General features: G+C 39.8%; 1 protein-coding gene across 1 annotated transcript in view; it reads right to left on the bottom strand.

Moving 5' to 3' along the window:
- Positions 1–1,538: 1,538 nt before the first annotated feature.
- Positions 1,539–14,512, bottom strand: part of LOC103106595 (OX-2 membrane glycoprotein-like) — a 31,387-nt gene continuing 18,413 nt past the window's right edge. Inside the window, exons 3-5 of the mRNA XM_007477826.2 lie at positions 9,211–9,510; positions 7,077–7,204; positions 1,539–4,976 (exon numbers count right to left, since the gene is read on the bottom strand). Of these exons, the coding sequence (XP_007477888.1) occupies positions 4,881–4,976; positions 7,077–7,204; positions 9,211–9,510 (524 nt within the window). The 3' untranslated portion in view covers positions 1,539–4,880. The remainder of the gene's footprint in view (positions 4,977–7,076; positions 7,205–9,210; positions 9,511–14,512) is intronic.

Below are 14,512 nucleotides of genomic sequence, written 5' to 3'. Positions count from 1 at the left end.
TGTCCTCGAGACTCATTTGTTGCAAGCTAAATGCAGGTTATAGTTCAGGGACAGTTGATAATTGGTCTTCTTTTATGGCCTCATCACTTCCTAGGTTTGGAAGTTCAGATCTCTTTGTAAGATCACAATGTTGGACAATCTCTAAAGTCCCTCCCAGATCTCGTAAAACTGTCATGGTTTCAAAAACGTTCTCTTCAAACCCTCTTTCATTTCCCTCTTCCAAAAGGTAAACCAATTCTTAACCTGGGATCCATTAACTTCTGATTTTGAATATCTTAATGATTATTTTTCAGTTTGAATTTCTTCTTGGTAATATTATATATTCTATTTGTTTTTGCTTTTACCACCATTATATTAAAGGGCTTTCAGGGTTTTGCCACACAATCAAAGGGGTTCATTGCAGAAAAAATCCACAAAGAATCCCTCCTTTATGGGTAATTATTTTACATCTCTTCATTGCAAGATTTCACTAAGCTGGGGAACTCCTAGATAGAAAAACAAAACCCTCTACTTATGTCTTTCATGCAACAGAGTCTCAGAGAGTATTTGAGTTACTTGCCCAAAGTTAAGGGTCTCCATGATGGTTCCTATTTGCATTCGTTTCATCATGAAAGTTACATTTGGGACAGAGTTGGTGTTTTTGTTCTGATTTGCTTTGTGTGACAGTGTTAGAATATAAAACTCAGGTCTTCTTGGCTTCAAAGTTGGCTACCCTTTACCCCATATTACCTCTATTCAAGAAAGATTACGTAAAATGTACCAAAAATTAATTCTGTGAAATTACAATGATCAGATTTGGCCCCAAAGAAAAGTCCTGAGAAGGCATTCACCACCAGCACTACCCCATGTTCTCCCTATTCACAGAAATGGACATCTAAGAATGTGGAACACTGCCTATATTGAGGGAGTTTGTGGGTGCTTTTGTTCCTTTTATTTATATTTTTCCTTTCTTTATGTAGAATAACTCTGAGGAAATCAGGTAGGGATATACCAGAAAATACAGGCAAATTAATATATTGATGTATATGTATATATATATATATATATTAACATAAGGGGAGGAATATATATATATATACATATATATACATACATATATATATATATGTAATCCTAACATGGGAATTGGAAGCAGGGATCCCAGCAGAGACCTTGGGTATAGTTTTATTTTTTTTATGTATTTTGCTTCCTGATACAAATATTCCTAGTTGGGATTATGGTTTATCCCTCCTGGGCCTCACATTTCTCACCTCTAAAATCAAAGGTAAGTGAATTATGTAATCTCTTATATCTCTTTCAGCTATAAATCTCATGCCCCTTTGATTTCATCTTAACTCCTATCAATGATTTGCTGAAATCTAAATAAGCATTTTAAAGACAAACAGATATAACCCTAGGGAATCTCCCTTGCTTTCCACTGGAAAAAAAAAACTTTTCAGTCTCTGCCTCTACAATTTCTCCCAGAAACCTCTGAGCTTTCATAATACTTGTTATACTTCCCTACTTCACATATAGACAGACTCTGTTGAAGTGTTCATTATTTTTACTGTATTTCTTTTATTTTTCTGTTTCTTACAAAAAAATAATTCTTTGGTTGGGGAAGAGGAAACACATATTTGGAAAGAAAGTCAAAGTTTCTAATAAAACATTTTAAATAAAACCAACATTAGGCAAACATGTGGCAGTGATTTTGATCCCTCCAGCAAGGTGTTTTTTTTTTTTTAATTTTTGTTTTATTGCTGACTATAACTTAGAAATAACCTTGATAGCTTTAAGGATTGTTAATATGCCTCAAGTCCCAAATGATCTTAATTTACTAGAAAATATTGAAGTCTAGGGTCATTCAAAGAGGCTAAGTGTCTTCCTTCTGAAAATTAGCCTAGCTTAAGTCAGAGAGTTTATTCCCCATAGTAACAATGAGATGGTAGGTTAGTTGGACACAGAAACTTGCAAAGACTGCCATAGAGGCTCAGCATTCTTATCTAAGGATCACTGAATTTTAGAGAAAAAGGAGATGGTTTGGTCTTGGGGATGTAAGGAATTAAATTAATGGGTTTGACTAAAATATATGAAAATTATAAATAATATGGTGGTTGCAGATTTAAAATATTATAGCTCAAGTCAAAATGACTTTAAATAGTTTTTATTTACAAAGGTGGAGATAGTGAAAGTCGAGAAATACAAAAAGAGGATAGAGAAGATATTTAGCCTATCACACTAAATATTGCTCTCATGCTTGGCTCAGCCTGGCATGACTTATTAACCCTTGACTGAAATTAATCTCTCTCCAGAAGTCAGGAAAGGAAAGCCACCTATACACTCATCCAAGTTCCCTGGAAGAGGCAGTTTGAGCTGAAGATGACAACCTGTCAAGGACAAATCCTGAAGCCAACCTCTAGCCCCAGAAATTCAGGGCTTTTATAGTGACTTCTTGTCCCTCCCCCTCTTTATAGTGGCCAATCATAGCTTTCAAATTGTCTAGCACTGTCCAGGGGGGCAGTGCTTTCCAGGATCTGCTTCTCATCCTCTGGAGTTGTAAACTCTTATCAAAAGGATTCAAAATTTCCTGATTGATTGAGTTGTTACCCACTTTAGCAAATGACTTGCCAACCCTCTTTCTGGTGAGGTATTAAGTAGGGTACTAAAAGAAAATTTGATTCACATTTCACCGACTGGTGACGTACTAAGATAGTGTTAACCAAGTGTTAACTCAAAATAGACAAAAAGAATAAAGAGTTCCCTTTCACAGGGACAATCTATGAACATAATCCTGATGTTCACATAATATTATTGGTAATCATCATAGGAATTCCTACCCATCTGTGTTCTGGCTGAAATATGTTATGCAGCATGATTCAGACTAGAGACTCTGGCTCCTTTAAACATGGGATACATATTTGATTTTTTCTTTACCTTCTTGTATCAGTAAGTGAATAGTTGCATTTTTCCCATCAAAGATAGAGACATACTTTAGTACTAAATATTACCAAATTTACTATACAACAATGCAACAAGAACACTATTACCTTCAAAACAATAAAGAAGAATATCACAGAGAGGACAATGGTGAAAGAAGAGGTAGATATAAATAGCTGGAACAATTGTCATGGGAGGATATAACAGGAAAAGGAGGTGGGTAGGTCACATGTTGTGAGTAAGGCTGTCAGACACCGGAAGAATTGTTCACTGGTACCTAGAGGTTTTTTTTTAATATCCTAGGTCTTTTTTAAATTTTTAATTATTTTTTATTTTAATAAAAAATTTCCACATAAGTTTTTTGAAGTTATATGTTCCAAATTGTCTTCCTCTCCTTCTTCCCCACCCCTCCTGGAGCTGGCAAGCAGTTCAGTCTGGGTTATACATGTATTATCACATGACACATATTTCCATAGTAGTCAATTTTGTAAGTGAATAATCTTTAAAACCAAAAGCCTAAAACATATACCCAAATAAGCAATTGATAAATCATGTGTTTTCATCTGCTTCCTACTCCAACTGGAACTTTGTACTTCTCTGGAGGTGGACATTATTCCTTTTCATAAGTCCCTCAGAATTGTCCTGGATCACTGTATTACTGTTAGTAGCAAAGCCTATCACATTTGATTGGTCCACAATATTGTTGCTACTATATATAACATTTTCCTCATTCTGCTTATTTCACTCTACATCAGTTCATGGATGTCTTTCCTGCTCTTTCTGAAATGAGGCAGTTCATCATTCCTTATAGCACAATAGTATTCCATCACTATCATATCCCAAATGTGTTTAGTCATTCCCCAATTGAGGGAGACATCCTCTAGTTTCCAATTCTTTAGCACCACACAAAGAGCTGCTGTAAACATTTTTCATACAAAGCGATCCTTTTCCAGTTGTTAAAACACGTTGGGATACAAACCTAGCAGTGATATTACTGGATCAAAGGAAATGCATTGTTTTATAGCCCTTTGAGCATAATTCCAAATTGCCCTCCAGAATAGTTAGATCAGTCCACAACTCCAGCAGGACTGCATTAGTGTCCCAATTTTGCCACATCCCTGCCAACATTTTCCTTTACTGTCTTATTGGGCAATGAGGTGATACCTCAGAGTTGTTTTAATATCCATTTATCTCATCAAGAACAATTCAGAGAGAACATTGTTATATGATTATTGATAGCTTTGATTTCTTCATATAAAAACTGCCTTTTCATATCCATTGACCATTTTTCAGTTGGACAATGACTTGTATTGTTATAAATGTTTTTAGTTAATTATATATTTGAGAAATGAGACCTTTGTCAGAGAAATTTGTTATAAAATTGTTCCCATTGTTCTGTTTCCCTTCGGATCTTAGTTTCATTGGTTTTGTTTGTACAAAAACTTTTTATATTTGATATAATCAAAATTATTCATTTTACATCCTGCAGTGTTCCCTATATCTTGTTTGGCCATAAATTCTACTCTTCTCCGTAGATCGGACATAACCATTCTATGTTCCTCTAATTTACTTATAGCATTACTCTTTATATTTATACCTTGATATTTTGAGAAAAAATCAAAGATGGTCCCCAAAGTGTTAGATGGAGTCTGTGTGATGAATTTTTGGGAGGCCCTCAAAAAGAGTGGCATTGAAACCTCACGTATGGACTCATTAGTCCGTCTCAGTTCAGATCATTGGAAGAAGCTACCAGAAGCATGAAATCACTGGTGCACTGGAATGTTCCAAGTACATTCTGCACAAGAGACAAGACTGAGACCTCTCAATCACAGAAACTTCAGCAATGTGTGAGAGTATTCAGATGGAACCTAAAAGTTGCACAGTCTTGGGCAAGGTCCCTGGAATTCTTTTGCAAGTTTACAAAATACAGCTGCGTAAAGATTTGAGATCAGTACCGAAAAAGGTTATACATTCCAAGTCCTTTGTGATTTGTTGATATTGGCAGGAACTTTGGTTGAGTACCTCCTACAGCAGACCCTTGGAGTAATCCAAGAGATAGCCTGTTCGAAGACAAGATTGGTAAATTTTATGAGAACACCATCATTTGTTAGGTTTTATTTTTATTATTAAATTATTATATATTATATTTTATTATATAATCCATATATTCATATATAATGAATACATGTTATATTATATATCATATTATATTATATATTATTTTATTATTATATATCATTACATAATTTTATTTTTAAACATGAAAAAAATTAATTCCATAAATAAGCATTTCCTTGCTTTCTTGACTCAGAATGGGAATGAATTCATATGGAATTGGCAGTGGACAGATGGGAAGACAAAACTATCCCACTATGGGATGAGCAGAAAGATCCTTGTGTTGGGGTCAAGGCACTAAAAAGGGGCTCAAACTGTGCCTATGCCATAAATAGAGGAGTGTTCCATGAAGGACCTTGAACAAGTCATTACATTCCCTTTTTTTGTAAAACAAGGGAGTTGTACTTAATATAAATTGTATTATGAAGGGTATGTTGGGGCATCTAGGTGACTCAGTGGATGAAACATGGGACCTGGAGACAGAAAGACTGATCTTCCTGAGTTTGAATGTGGCCTTGGACACTTACTAGTTGTATAACCTTGAGCAAGTCACTGAAACTGTTTTCCTCAGTTTCCTTTTCTGTAAAATGATCTGAAGAAGGAAATGGCAAACCACTCCAATATCTTTGCCAAGAAAACCCCAACTGGGGTCACAGATTCAGGTATGACTGAAATGACTGAACAACATCAGGGGAATAGTGGAAACATTTGAAATCTGAAGATCTAAGTTCAAATACTGTTCCACTATTTTTGGTCTCTGTGACTTTAGGCAGTTACTTCATTCCTCTTGACTGCCTACACTCATAAATTTTGAATTTTAAGGGAGCTTAGAAACCATCTAGTTCAACCCCATCATTTTTTAAAACCCTCACCTTCCGTCTTAGAGTCAATACTGTCTATTGGCTCCAAGGCATAAGGGTGGTAAGGGCTAGGCAATGGGGGTCAAGTGACTTGCCCAGGGTCACACAGCTGGGAAGTGTCTGAGGCTAGATTTGAACCTAGGACCTCCTGTCTCTAGGCCTAGCTCTCAATCCACTGAGCTACCCAACTGCTCCCCAACCCCATCATTTTACAGATAAGGAAACAGAGGCTGGGAAAAGATAAATGATTTCCCCAAAGTCACATGGACATTAAGCATCAGAGATGGGATGCTGCCTATTCCCTTTAACTTCAGGAAGATATGCCTTTTCTATACTAGCACATCACTTCTCCCACATGGGACTTCTCTAATCTGAAGGTCCTAGGATTCTAAGTCTAGAGCTAAAAATGGCATTAGAGATAAACTAGGGAGTCAGAATGGAGAAAAGAATAAATCACTGGAATTGGAATTAGAAAATCCTAGGTTCAAATCCTGCCTCACACACTTACTAGTTATAAGACCTTGGACAAGTCATTTAAACTCTGTGTGCCTCAGTTTCCAATTCCTAAAAGGAAGATCATGAGAGCATCTACCTCAGAGACTTGTGATGAATATCAAATGAGAAATGCTTTTTAAAGTTTCAAGTTAAAAATGTTAGTTTTATCATCACCATCATCAATGCTGTCTTTGCAACTCCTTTAGCTGTTCCTTGTGCTTAAGTCTCCTCCAGGGAGTTTAGTAAATGAATTAGCTTTGATACTCTTTAATGCTTATACTTACCATATAACAGCCAGAGTCTACTTAGCTCTGCTGTCTTAGTTCCCCAACTAGACTGAAAACTCTTTGAGGATGGGTATCCTAACTGATATTTCTATAGCATGGAGAAGTGTGCCTACCCAGCATACATTACCTTATTTTACTTGAACAACAAGATTCAGTTTGCTTTACAAAATCATCTTTTCTTTGATCTATTGTATCTATTATTAACCCCCATCTCAGAGGGGAAAAGTGACTTGCCTAGGGTCTCTTGATTATTAAGTGCCTAAGACAAGATTAGAAGCCAGGTCAGTTTTACACTCCAATCTCTCTAGCCCTCCAAACAGCATTTTATACTACTTCCCCCCAAAACAAACACAATGGCCCTTGGCATAAAGAAGCCCTTTGGGTGAGAAATATTCATATTTACCAAGATCAGATCTTCATTTACTTTGTGGGTGCCCATTTTTTGCTTCTGTAAACAGCAGAAACAGAGTACCAGCAGAAAGATGACGATGATCACAGAAACTAAGCAAATGGAGACGATCATTTGTCTACCTGGAACACAAGAGAATTAGATGGTAAGGGAAGCTACAGGGTTCAGGCACTCAGCAGACTGCCCAGCACAGAGTAGGAGGTTAATAAGACTTATTGATTGGCTGGCTATGTGGGACAGGATCATAGAAACATTAAATCTAGAACCATAGACCTAGAGCTAGAAGGGACCCAAGAGGCCATCTGTCCCAGCATCCTCATTGTACAGGTGAGGAAACTGAGGACAAGGAGAGTTATGGAATCTTTGATCTAGAACAAGAAGGGACCTCAACAGAGAGATAGCAGAAGATTCAACTGGTTTAAAGCTACCCTGCTGAGGGACCCTCCTTGATTATATGTTGTTAAAATTAGCTTCCAAATTCAGGTGTCTTTCAACAAAACCACACTGTCTCCAAGGGTAAGCAGGGTCTGGGAGTTTCTTATAAACAATCCAGGGTTACTAAAATGAAGACAATCTGGGTGGTTGTTTCAGATCCTTATAAAACTAGACCCAGAATAGGCAGGTGTGGTTGAATAAAGGAAGTGATGATATGTGGCCACGTTAGCAATGAGGGTAATTGGAGGGTCATAAAGTCAAAAAAGCAAACGATCTCGGAGTTGGAAGGATCATCAACACTCACCAACTTTCGGGGTTCTAAACCACACCCCAAAACAGTCCCTTTCCAAGTAAGGTTCTCTTGGTTATCTAGCCTTTGCAAGAGCCCTGGCATGAGGCGGGAAACATTCTCTATTGGCATAAGCCATGCCATTCCTGGTTAACTCTTAACTATTGCCTTCCACCACCCCCCTCCTTTCAAGCATTCACTTCTCTTTTCTTCTTCGTTATTTTTGGCACTTCTGGTGCCAGATAGAAAATAATACCACCTTCCTTCTGCTTGAGAGCTCTTAAAGGCCATAAATAAATGTCACAAGATCTCCTTTCTGCCTGCCCTCCACCATCTCTTTCATTTTCTGTTCTTCAAGCTAAACATGCTCCATTCCCTCACCAAATTTTCAAGACCCAAGAGATTGAGTGTGGTATAGTGGAAAGAGTGCAGGATTTACAGCCACAGGATCTGAATTCAAATTCTCCCTGTGTAACTTACTACATGTGTGGCCATAAAAAAAAGACACTTCAGCTCATTGGAACACAGTTTCCTCAACAGTAAAATTAGGGGTTTGGACATATATTCCCATTCATCAGTGCCTTTCAAAAAAGTGATACCCCGAAGTTATCAATTAGGGACAGTTATGGGGCTCAGTGGATAAAGAGCCAGGCCTAGAGATGGGAAGTCTTGAGTTCAAATCTTGAGTTCAGACATTTCCTAGCTGTGTGACCCTGAGCAAGTAACTTAATCTTACTATTCTTCTGCATTGGAACTGATACTTAATGCTGCTTCTAAGACAATAAAAGTAAGGTTTTTCAAAAAGGGATCTATCATAGTTCTTTTGACATAATCTGACCAGATAAGAGTACAGTGGGACAGTCACTGAGTCCCATTCTCTCCTAATTCATGGAAGTTTCTGCTTCCTTAATGTAGACCAAGAGCACTTTGACTGATTTAGGGTTAGGGTTACAATGTTGTCTCCTACTGAGCTTTCCATCCATTAAATCCCCCAGTCAAAATGACGGTGGCAATTGGGTTCAAGGAGAGAAGCAGAAAGATGTTTTCAATCCAGGTTAGACTAGAAGAGGGCTCTTAGTAGGAGATACTATCATATCTTAGAAAGTACATGATAAATACTTATCGATGGCTTGTAAAGCTTAGTGTGTAATCTTGGGTGGAAGCACTATGTGATAGAAAGATACGATCAGTGAGCACAGCCCCCATAAACTTGGCTTCAAATACTCAATTCCTTACCAGTGTGACCTTGGACAGGTCCCTGTTGTTGGTCTTTCTGGAGAGCAGTTATCTCATCTCTATAATGGGAGGCTTGGACTAGACCGATTTTGATCCCCTTTCTAGCTCACCTCTCCCCCCAAGTTATTTCCACATCCTCTTGCCCCTCCAGAAGTAGAATGGACATACCAGTACTTTTCTGGGACGGATCCTTCAGTTCAATCCCTGTATTGAGGATCGGGTGGCGAATCATACATTTTATTGACCAATCCTGGGGAAGCTGGGCACAGATATAGGTGAAGTTGCTGACGATGGTCACAGTCTTGTCAGGATTCCAAACATGTGACAGATTTGGGGTCACCACTAAGCCATCTGACAAGTCCCAAGTGATCTCAGGGGCTGGTTTTCCTGTCACAGAGCAGCTTGCAGTCAGTACTTCCCCTTCGTCCCTGGTCAGGAGCTGGGCAACCACCTGAGGTTTTGATATGGCTGTTGGTAGAATAGGAGATCCCCTAGTTAAAAAGTCCTGGGATGGCAAGCTGAAGGGACTGAAGCCCCTGCCTTCACCGTACCCCACACCCAAGCCACTCTACTGGTACTGCAGTGGTGAAAACCTTGAATTCACACCAACAGAGGCTCAGTTGAAGAAATCTGGATGTTCAGCCTAGAGAGAAGGCTTAGGGTAGGGCACGGGGTGGCAGGACAGCCTGATAGCTGGGTTTCATCATTTGGAGGGATGGCATGGGAAAGAATTGGACTTTTTCTGCTTGGCCTCAGATGGCAGAATCAGGAATAATGTGGGGAAGCTGTGAAGAGGGAGGTTTAACTTTGAAATGAGAAAACAAAGAAAACTCCTTAACAATTAGAGTTGCCCCAAATTAGAGGAGGCTCTACTGGGAGATGGCAGGATCCCCAATACTGGAGGTCTCCAAGAAAAGGCTGGCTGTCCCTTGTTGAGTTTGATTTGGGGGATTTTAGTTCAGATACTCATTGAGAGAGGTGGCCTCTGAGCCTCTCTTCCAACACTGGGCAGCATCCTTCTCTCCCAGGGGCCTTCTATTACATGCCCGGGCAAAGCTTCCAGGAGCAGTCCTGGAATGCCCACTGAGCATTCCCCAGGGGAAAGAGAGAGGCCACTACATCTGAAATTAAGTTCTTCTCTAATTATAAAAGGTGATATCTTTGGCTATCAGTGAGAAGTGGAGGGGAACCCCATCCATCTAACATGCCCACATAGACTTTTGATATTTTCTTAAAATCACTTTGTGCCAAATGTGATTTAGTGAACAAAAAGCAAAAACTGGAGTCAGAAAGACCTAGATTTGAGTTCTTCCCCAATGCTTACCTGGGAATGCCTCTTTACCTCCTAAATCAACTGTTTCCTCATCTGTCAAATCAGGGGGTTCATAACCTGGCCTCTCTGCCTTCCCATTCTTCTTACACTTTCCTTCCTTACCCATTTTCTGCCACCCAGTCATCCAGTAACACTGACCTTCTTTCAGTTCCACACACAGCAATCCATCTCCCATCTCTGGGCCTTTGCATTGTCTGTCCTCCATGCCTAGAATGCTTTATCTTAGGTTCCTTTAACATTAAGGAAGCCTTTTCTAGTCTTGCTCACACTCTTAGACCTTCCCTCTCTAAGATTACCTTCTATGTGCTTTTTTAAAACTTCTTTATTAGATTTTTAACTCCACCATTAGAATGTGAGTTCCATGGAGGCAGGGACCATGGCTTTGCTTTTTTTCTTTTTAAATCTACATTAATTAGAAAATAAAAAGCCCTTTAAAATACTTGTTTACTGATTGCCTAGAAGAGAAAATCTCTGAAGTCCCTGAAACCTTCTTGAATACTTCTAGTCTTTGATGTATCCTCACTGGTGAACTCCTGGGACACTGACTGACTGCCCCATAGGTCATCTTAATTTTGGTGGAGTTTTTGTGTGTAAGAAACCATCTTTCTAGCAATGCAAGCCCCCCTGACCTCAGCACAATGCAAGAATCTAAAATCAGGAGCTCACCCTAAGTCCTTGACAATAGCTGTAGGAGGGGTAAAACAAGGGATCCAATTATGAAGCCAGATTTTGGGGGATGCAGAAATACAAGACCTTGTCAAAGGAGATAGAGAAAATGAAAATAATACCAGAGATAGAGAAAATGAGAATAATGGGAAGTCTGAGAATGAATAAACAGTGCAAGAAAATAATAATGCAGAAACCTGTGAGCAAAAAGAAACACCTAAATGATAGTGAAATGGGAACAGTGCTAATTAAAGAACAGTGTAAGAAGATAACATTACAGTAGTGAGCAAGCAAAAAGTTTACTAGTGGGTCATACAATAATAGTAAAAGAATCTGAGAATAAAGAAACCACAGTGAGCATAAAGGGAAAGAGCAAATTTGTATCTAATCTTTCATTTGCTATATCATGGTTTCACTGTATCATGGGTTTAAAAAAATACATCTAATTCTGTATTGTGGAGTTTTCACTATTGCCTTAGGATTTTGCAGATGAATACTGTACTGTGCACAATGGAAATGCATGATGCCACTACTGCTTGCCCATGTTTGCCAAGTGTAAGATTGTACACAGCTGAGCACAAACCTAGTGTTTCTGTATTGGCTGATGTAATGAAAGGTGACCAACCAAAGCACTGTGTTCTGTATCTAGGGATTGACTCAGTGTTTATAAGAGTGGGAAAGCTTAATAAGAGTGTGGAAAAGGTTAATAGGAGAGTGGGAAGGGTTTATACAGCCCTAAAATACCTAAATAATTAAATATAACACCACTACTTCATGGATTTTTACCTATCATGGGGATCTCTGGAATGTAACTCCTGCGATAGGTGAGAGATCATTGTAACAATAGAAGAGGCATGGGAAAAATAATATAATAAAAACGAAACCATCTTTCTGAAACTAGACTTGGAGCTCTATAATGTTTGGAAGGGAATACTATACTTCCTTGCCTCTACCTTAGGGCCAGACTCAGTGTCATTAATCTAGTAGGCATCAGGTTCTCTGAGAAAAGACCAGAAGAGACTTTTTAAAAATAGCTTGTATGTCATGTCAAGGAAGAGCAAGATGAACAGGATACTTTCCAAAGTGTTCTTCTTATCTTGGGCATTTTGTCTGAAAACCTTTGAGAAAGGAGAAAGACTGTCTAGGACTCCTCTTCCCCTCCAATAAGCTACAAGGTAATGGATTGAAGCCATTTCCTAAACTTGGCCAGTGATAGGGGTCAAGGATGGCAGAGAGTGAGTCACATGTCCTCTTTGAGATTCCATTGACCTGAATGTTAGAAGAAGGATATAGGAGTAGCTAGCTTACATCCTCATGACTACCCAAGAATTACATTCATATATGACTTCTTGAAAGTAGAGATCATTTGATTCTTTGTACTTATTCCTATACCCGGCACCTTTGGTCTTTTTTCTTTCAGGATAAACATCCCCTTTGCATGTAATCCACTCAACTGCTGATCTTCTCAGGAACTCCCCGTGTCCTCAGTGACACTTGGTATTTCCCTCCCTGGCCCATGCCAACAAGAGTCACTGTTGATCACCTCCTGCTCTTGTTCACCCCTCCCTTCTTCCTCTTTTTTTTAACCCTTACCTTCCATCTTAGAATCAATACCATGCCTTGGTTCCAAGGCAGAAGGTCTATAAGGGCTAGGCAGTATGGATGAAGTGACTTTCTCAGACCATAGACCTCCCAGATCCTGGCTTAACTCTCAATCCTCTGAGCCATCTAGCTGTCCCCAGCCCCCCTCTTCTTCTAGAAATCTGCTGATAGTTGTGGATGGGAGCTGGGGAGAAAAGAAAGCAAGGGTAAAACTCTTCCAACTCCCTCTGCCCTCATTTACTCTACACCATGGCTGGCTGGTCCAGCCCAGGCCTCATCTCATCATAATAATAGCTAACATCCATATTTTCACTCTAAGACTTGCAATGTATTTACAGGTAAGTTGTTGTTGGTTGCCTCTCGAACCGAGGATGGCGATTGTCTTTGTGCATTTTTGTGCACAAAGACGCCTGTGCATGAAGATTTAAGTGGAAAAGTCGATGCACAGAAACAATCCCACTCTCCCAGCATTGGAAGCCTGGGTCCAGTGGCATGAAAAGTCTTTACACCTGGAGTCTTCCTCAGCTGCATTGGATGGCCGTGTTGTCTTTTGTGCTCCAACACGCCCTGAGCACTCCACAGTGCCTTGCTGCATCGCCATCTCAGCCGTTGAACCTTCTTGTTGGTTTCTTCTGCCTGTTCTGCTGAAGCAGTCTTCACATGCTGGGTGAGCAAAGCCCTGGTTCACCAGGGGTGAACCGATGGCTACCCTCACAAGGTTTAGCCGGCCTGTCAAAGCCGTTGCCCGGGGTGTGGCCTCTGCCACAGTAGCTGCCCAGTAGCTAGCAGCTACTGGGAGCTACTAGGAGCCACAAGTGAGAGCTGGGTGTCAGGTGGGGGTTAGAGGCTGGAGAGCTGCCCTAGAAGGGCATGACAAGCCCTCCATACCAGAGATATTGCCCCTCCCTGAGCACCCCATACACCCCTACAGGTAAGTAATCTGAGTACTTACAGGTAAGTAATCTGAGTATTATTACTCCATTTAATAGAGAAGCTCCCAAAAGCCACTGGCTGGAGGTGCCATAGCTGCCATGTATCTGAATTAAAATTCTAACCAAAGTCTCCAGGTTCCATGTTCAGAATCATTTGGCATAGTCTTTCTACAAATACCCTCTGTTTCCTCCAGGGAATGGGTGCTGCTTGAGGGCATCAGCACTTAGAAAGGCTCCTCGCGTATGTTTGTGGTTGTCCAACTCTTTGGGACTCCAAGAACAATGCTGACCCCATGGGCTTTTCTTGAAGATACTGGAGTGCTTTACTATTTCTTTCTCCAGTGGATTAAGGCAAACAGGTTGAGGGATTTGGCCAGGGTTGCATAGCTAGCTAGTAAGTGTCTGAGGCAAGATTTGAACTCAAGACTTCCTAACTCTAGGCCCAGAGCTTTTGTCCACTGAGCTACTTAGCTTCCTCCTCCACTGATAAGGAAAGAGATAGACTTATAGATCTGAATTTTAAAGTCTTTCATAATCTGGTTTTAAACTGTCTCTCTGCATTGATCTTGGTTTACTTTTCTTTACCTTCTCTGTGTTAGTGACAAACTGGACTATTTGCTGTTTTCACTATACTATACATTATTGAGGCATCTTGGCAGCTCAATAAATAGAGCACTGGTCTTCCAGTTAGGAAGATCAAAGTTTAAATCTGATTCCAGTCACTCTATGCGTGACCCTGGACAAGTCACTTAACCCTATTTGCCTCAGTTTTCTCATCTGTAAAATGAGTGGAGAAAGAAATAGCAAGCCACTTCAGGACCTTTACCAAGAAAACCTCAAATGGGCCACAAAGAGTTGGACATGACTGAAACAACTGAACAAGAAAAAGTAAATTCCTATCTACTGCCTCAGGGTCTTTGCAGTCAATGTTCCATGA

The sequence above is a fragment of the Monodelphis domestica genome, chromosome 1, assembly GCF_027887165.1.
Source record: "Monodelphis domestica isolate mMonDom1 chromosome 1, mMonDom1.pri, whole genome shotgun sequence".
Classification (NCBI taxonomy): Eukaryota; Metazoa; Chordata; class Mammalia; order Didelphimorphia; family Didelphidae; genus Monodelphis; species Monodelphis domestica.
Note: the sequence above shows the minus strand (reverse complement) of the source record. Positions and strands in the feature narration are given on the sequence as shown.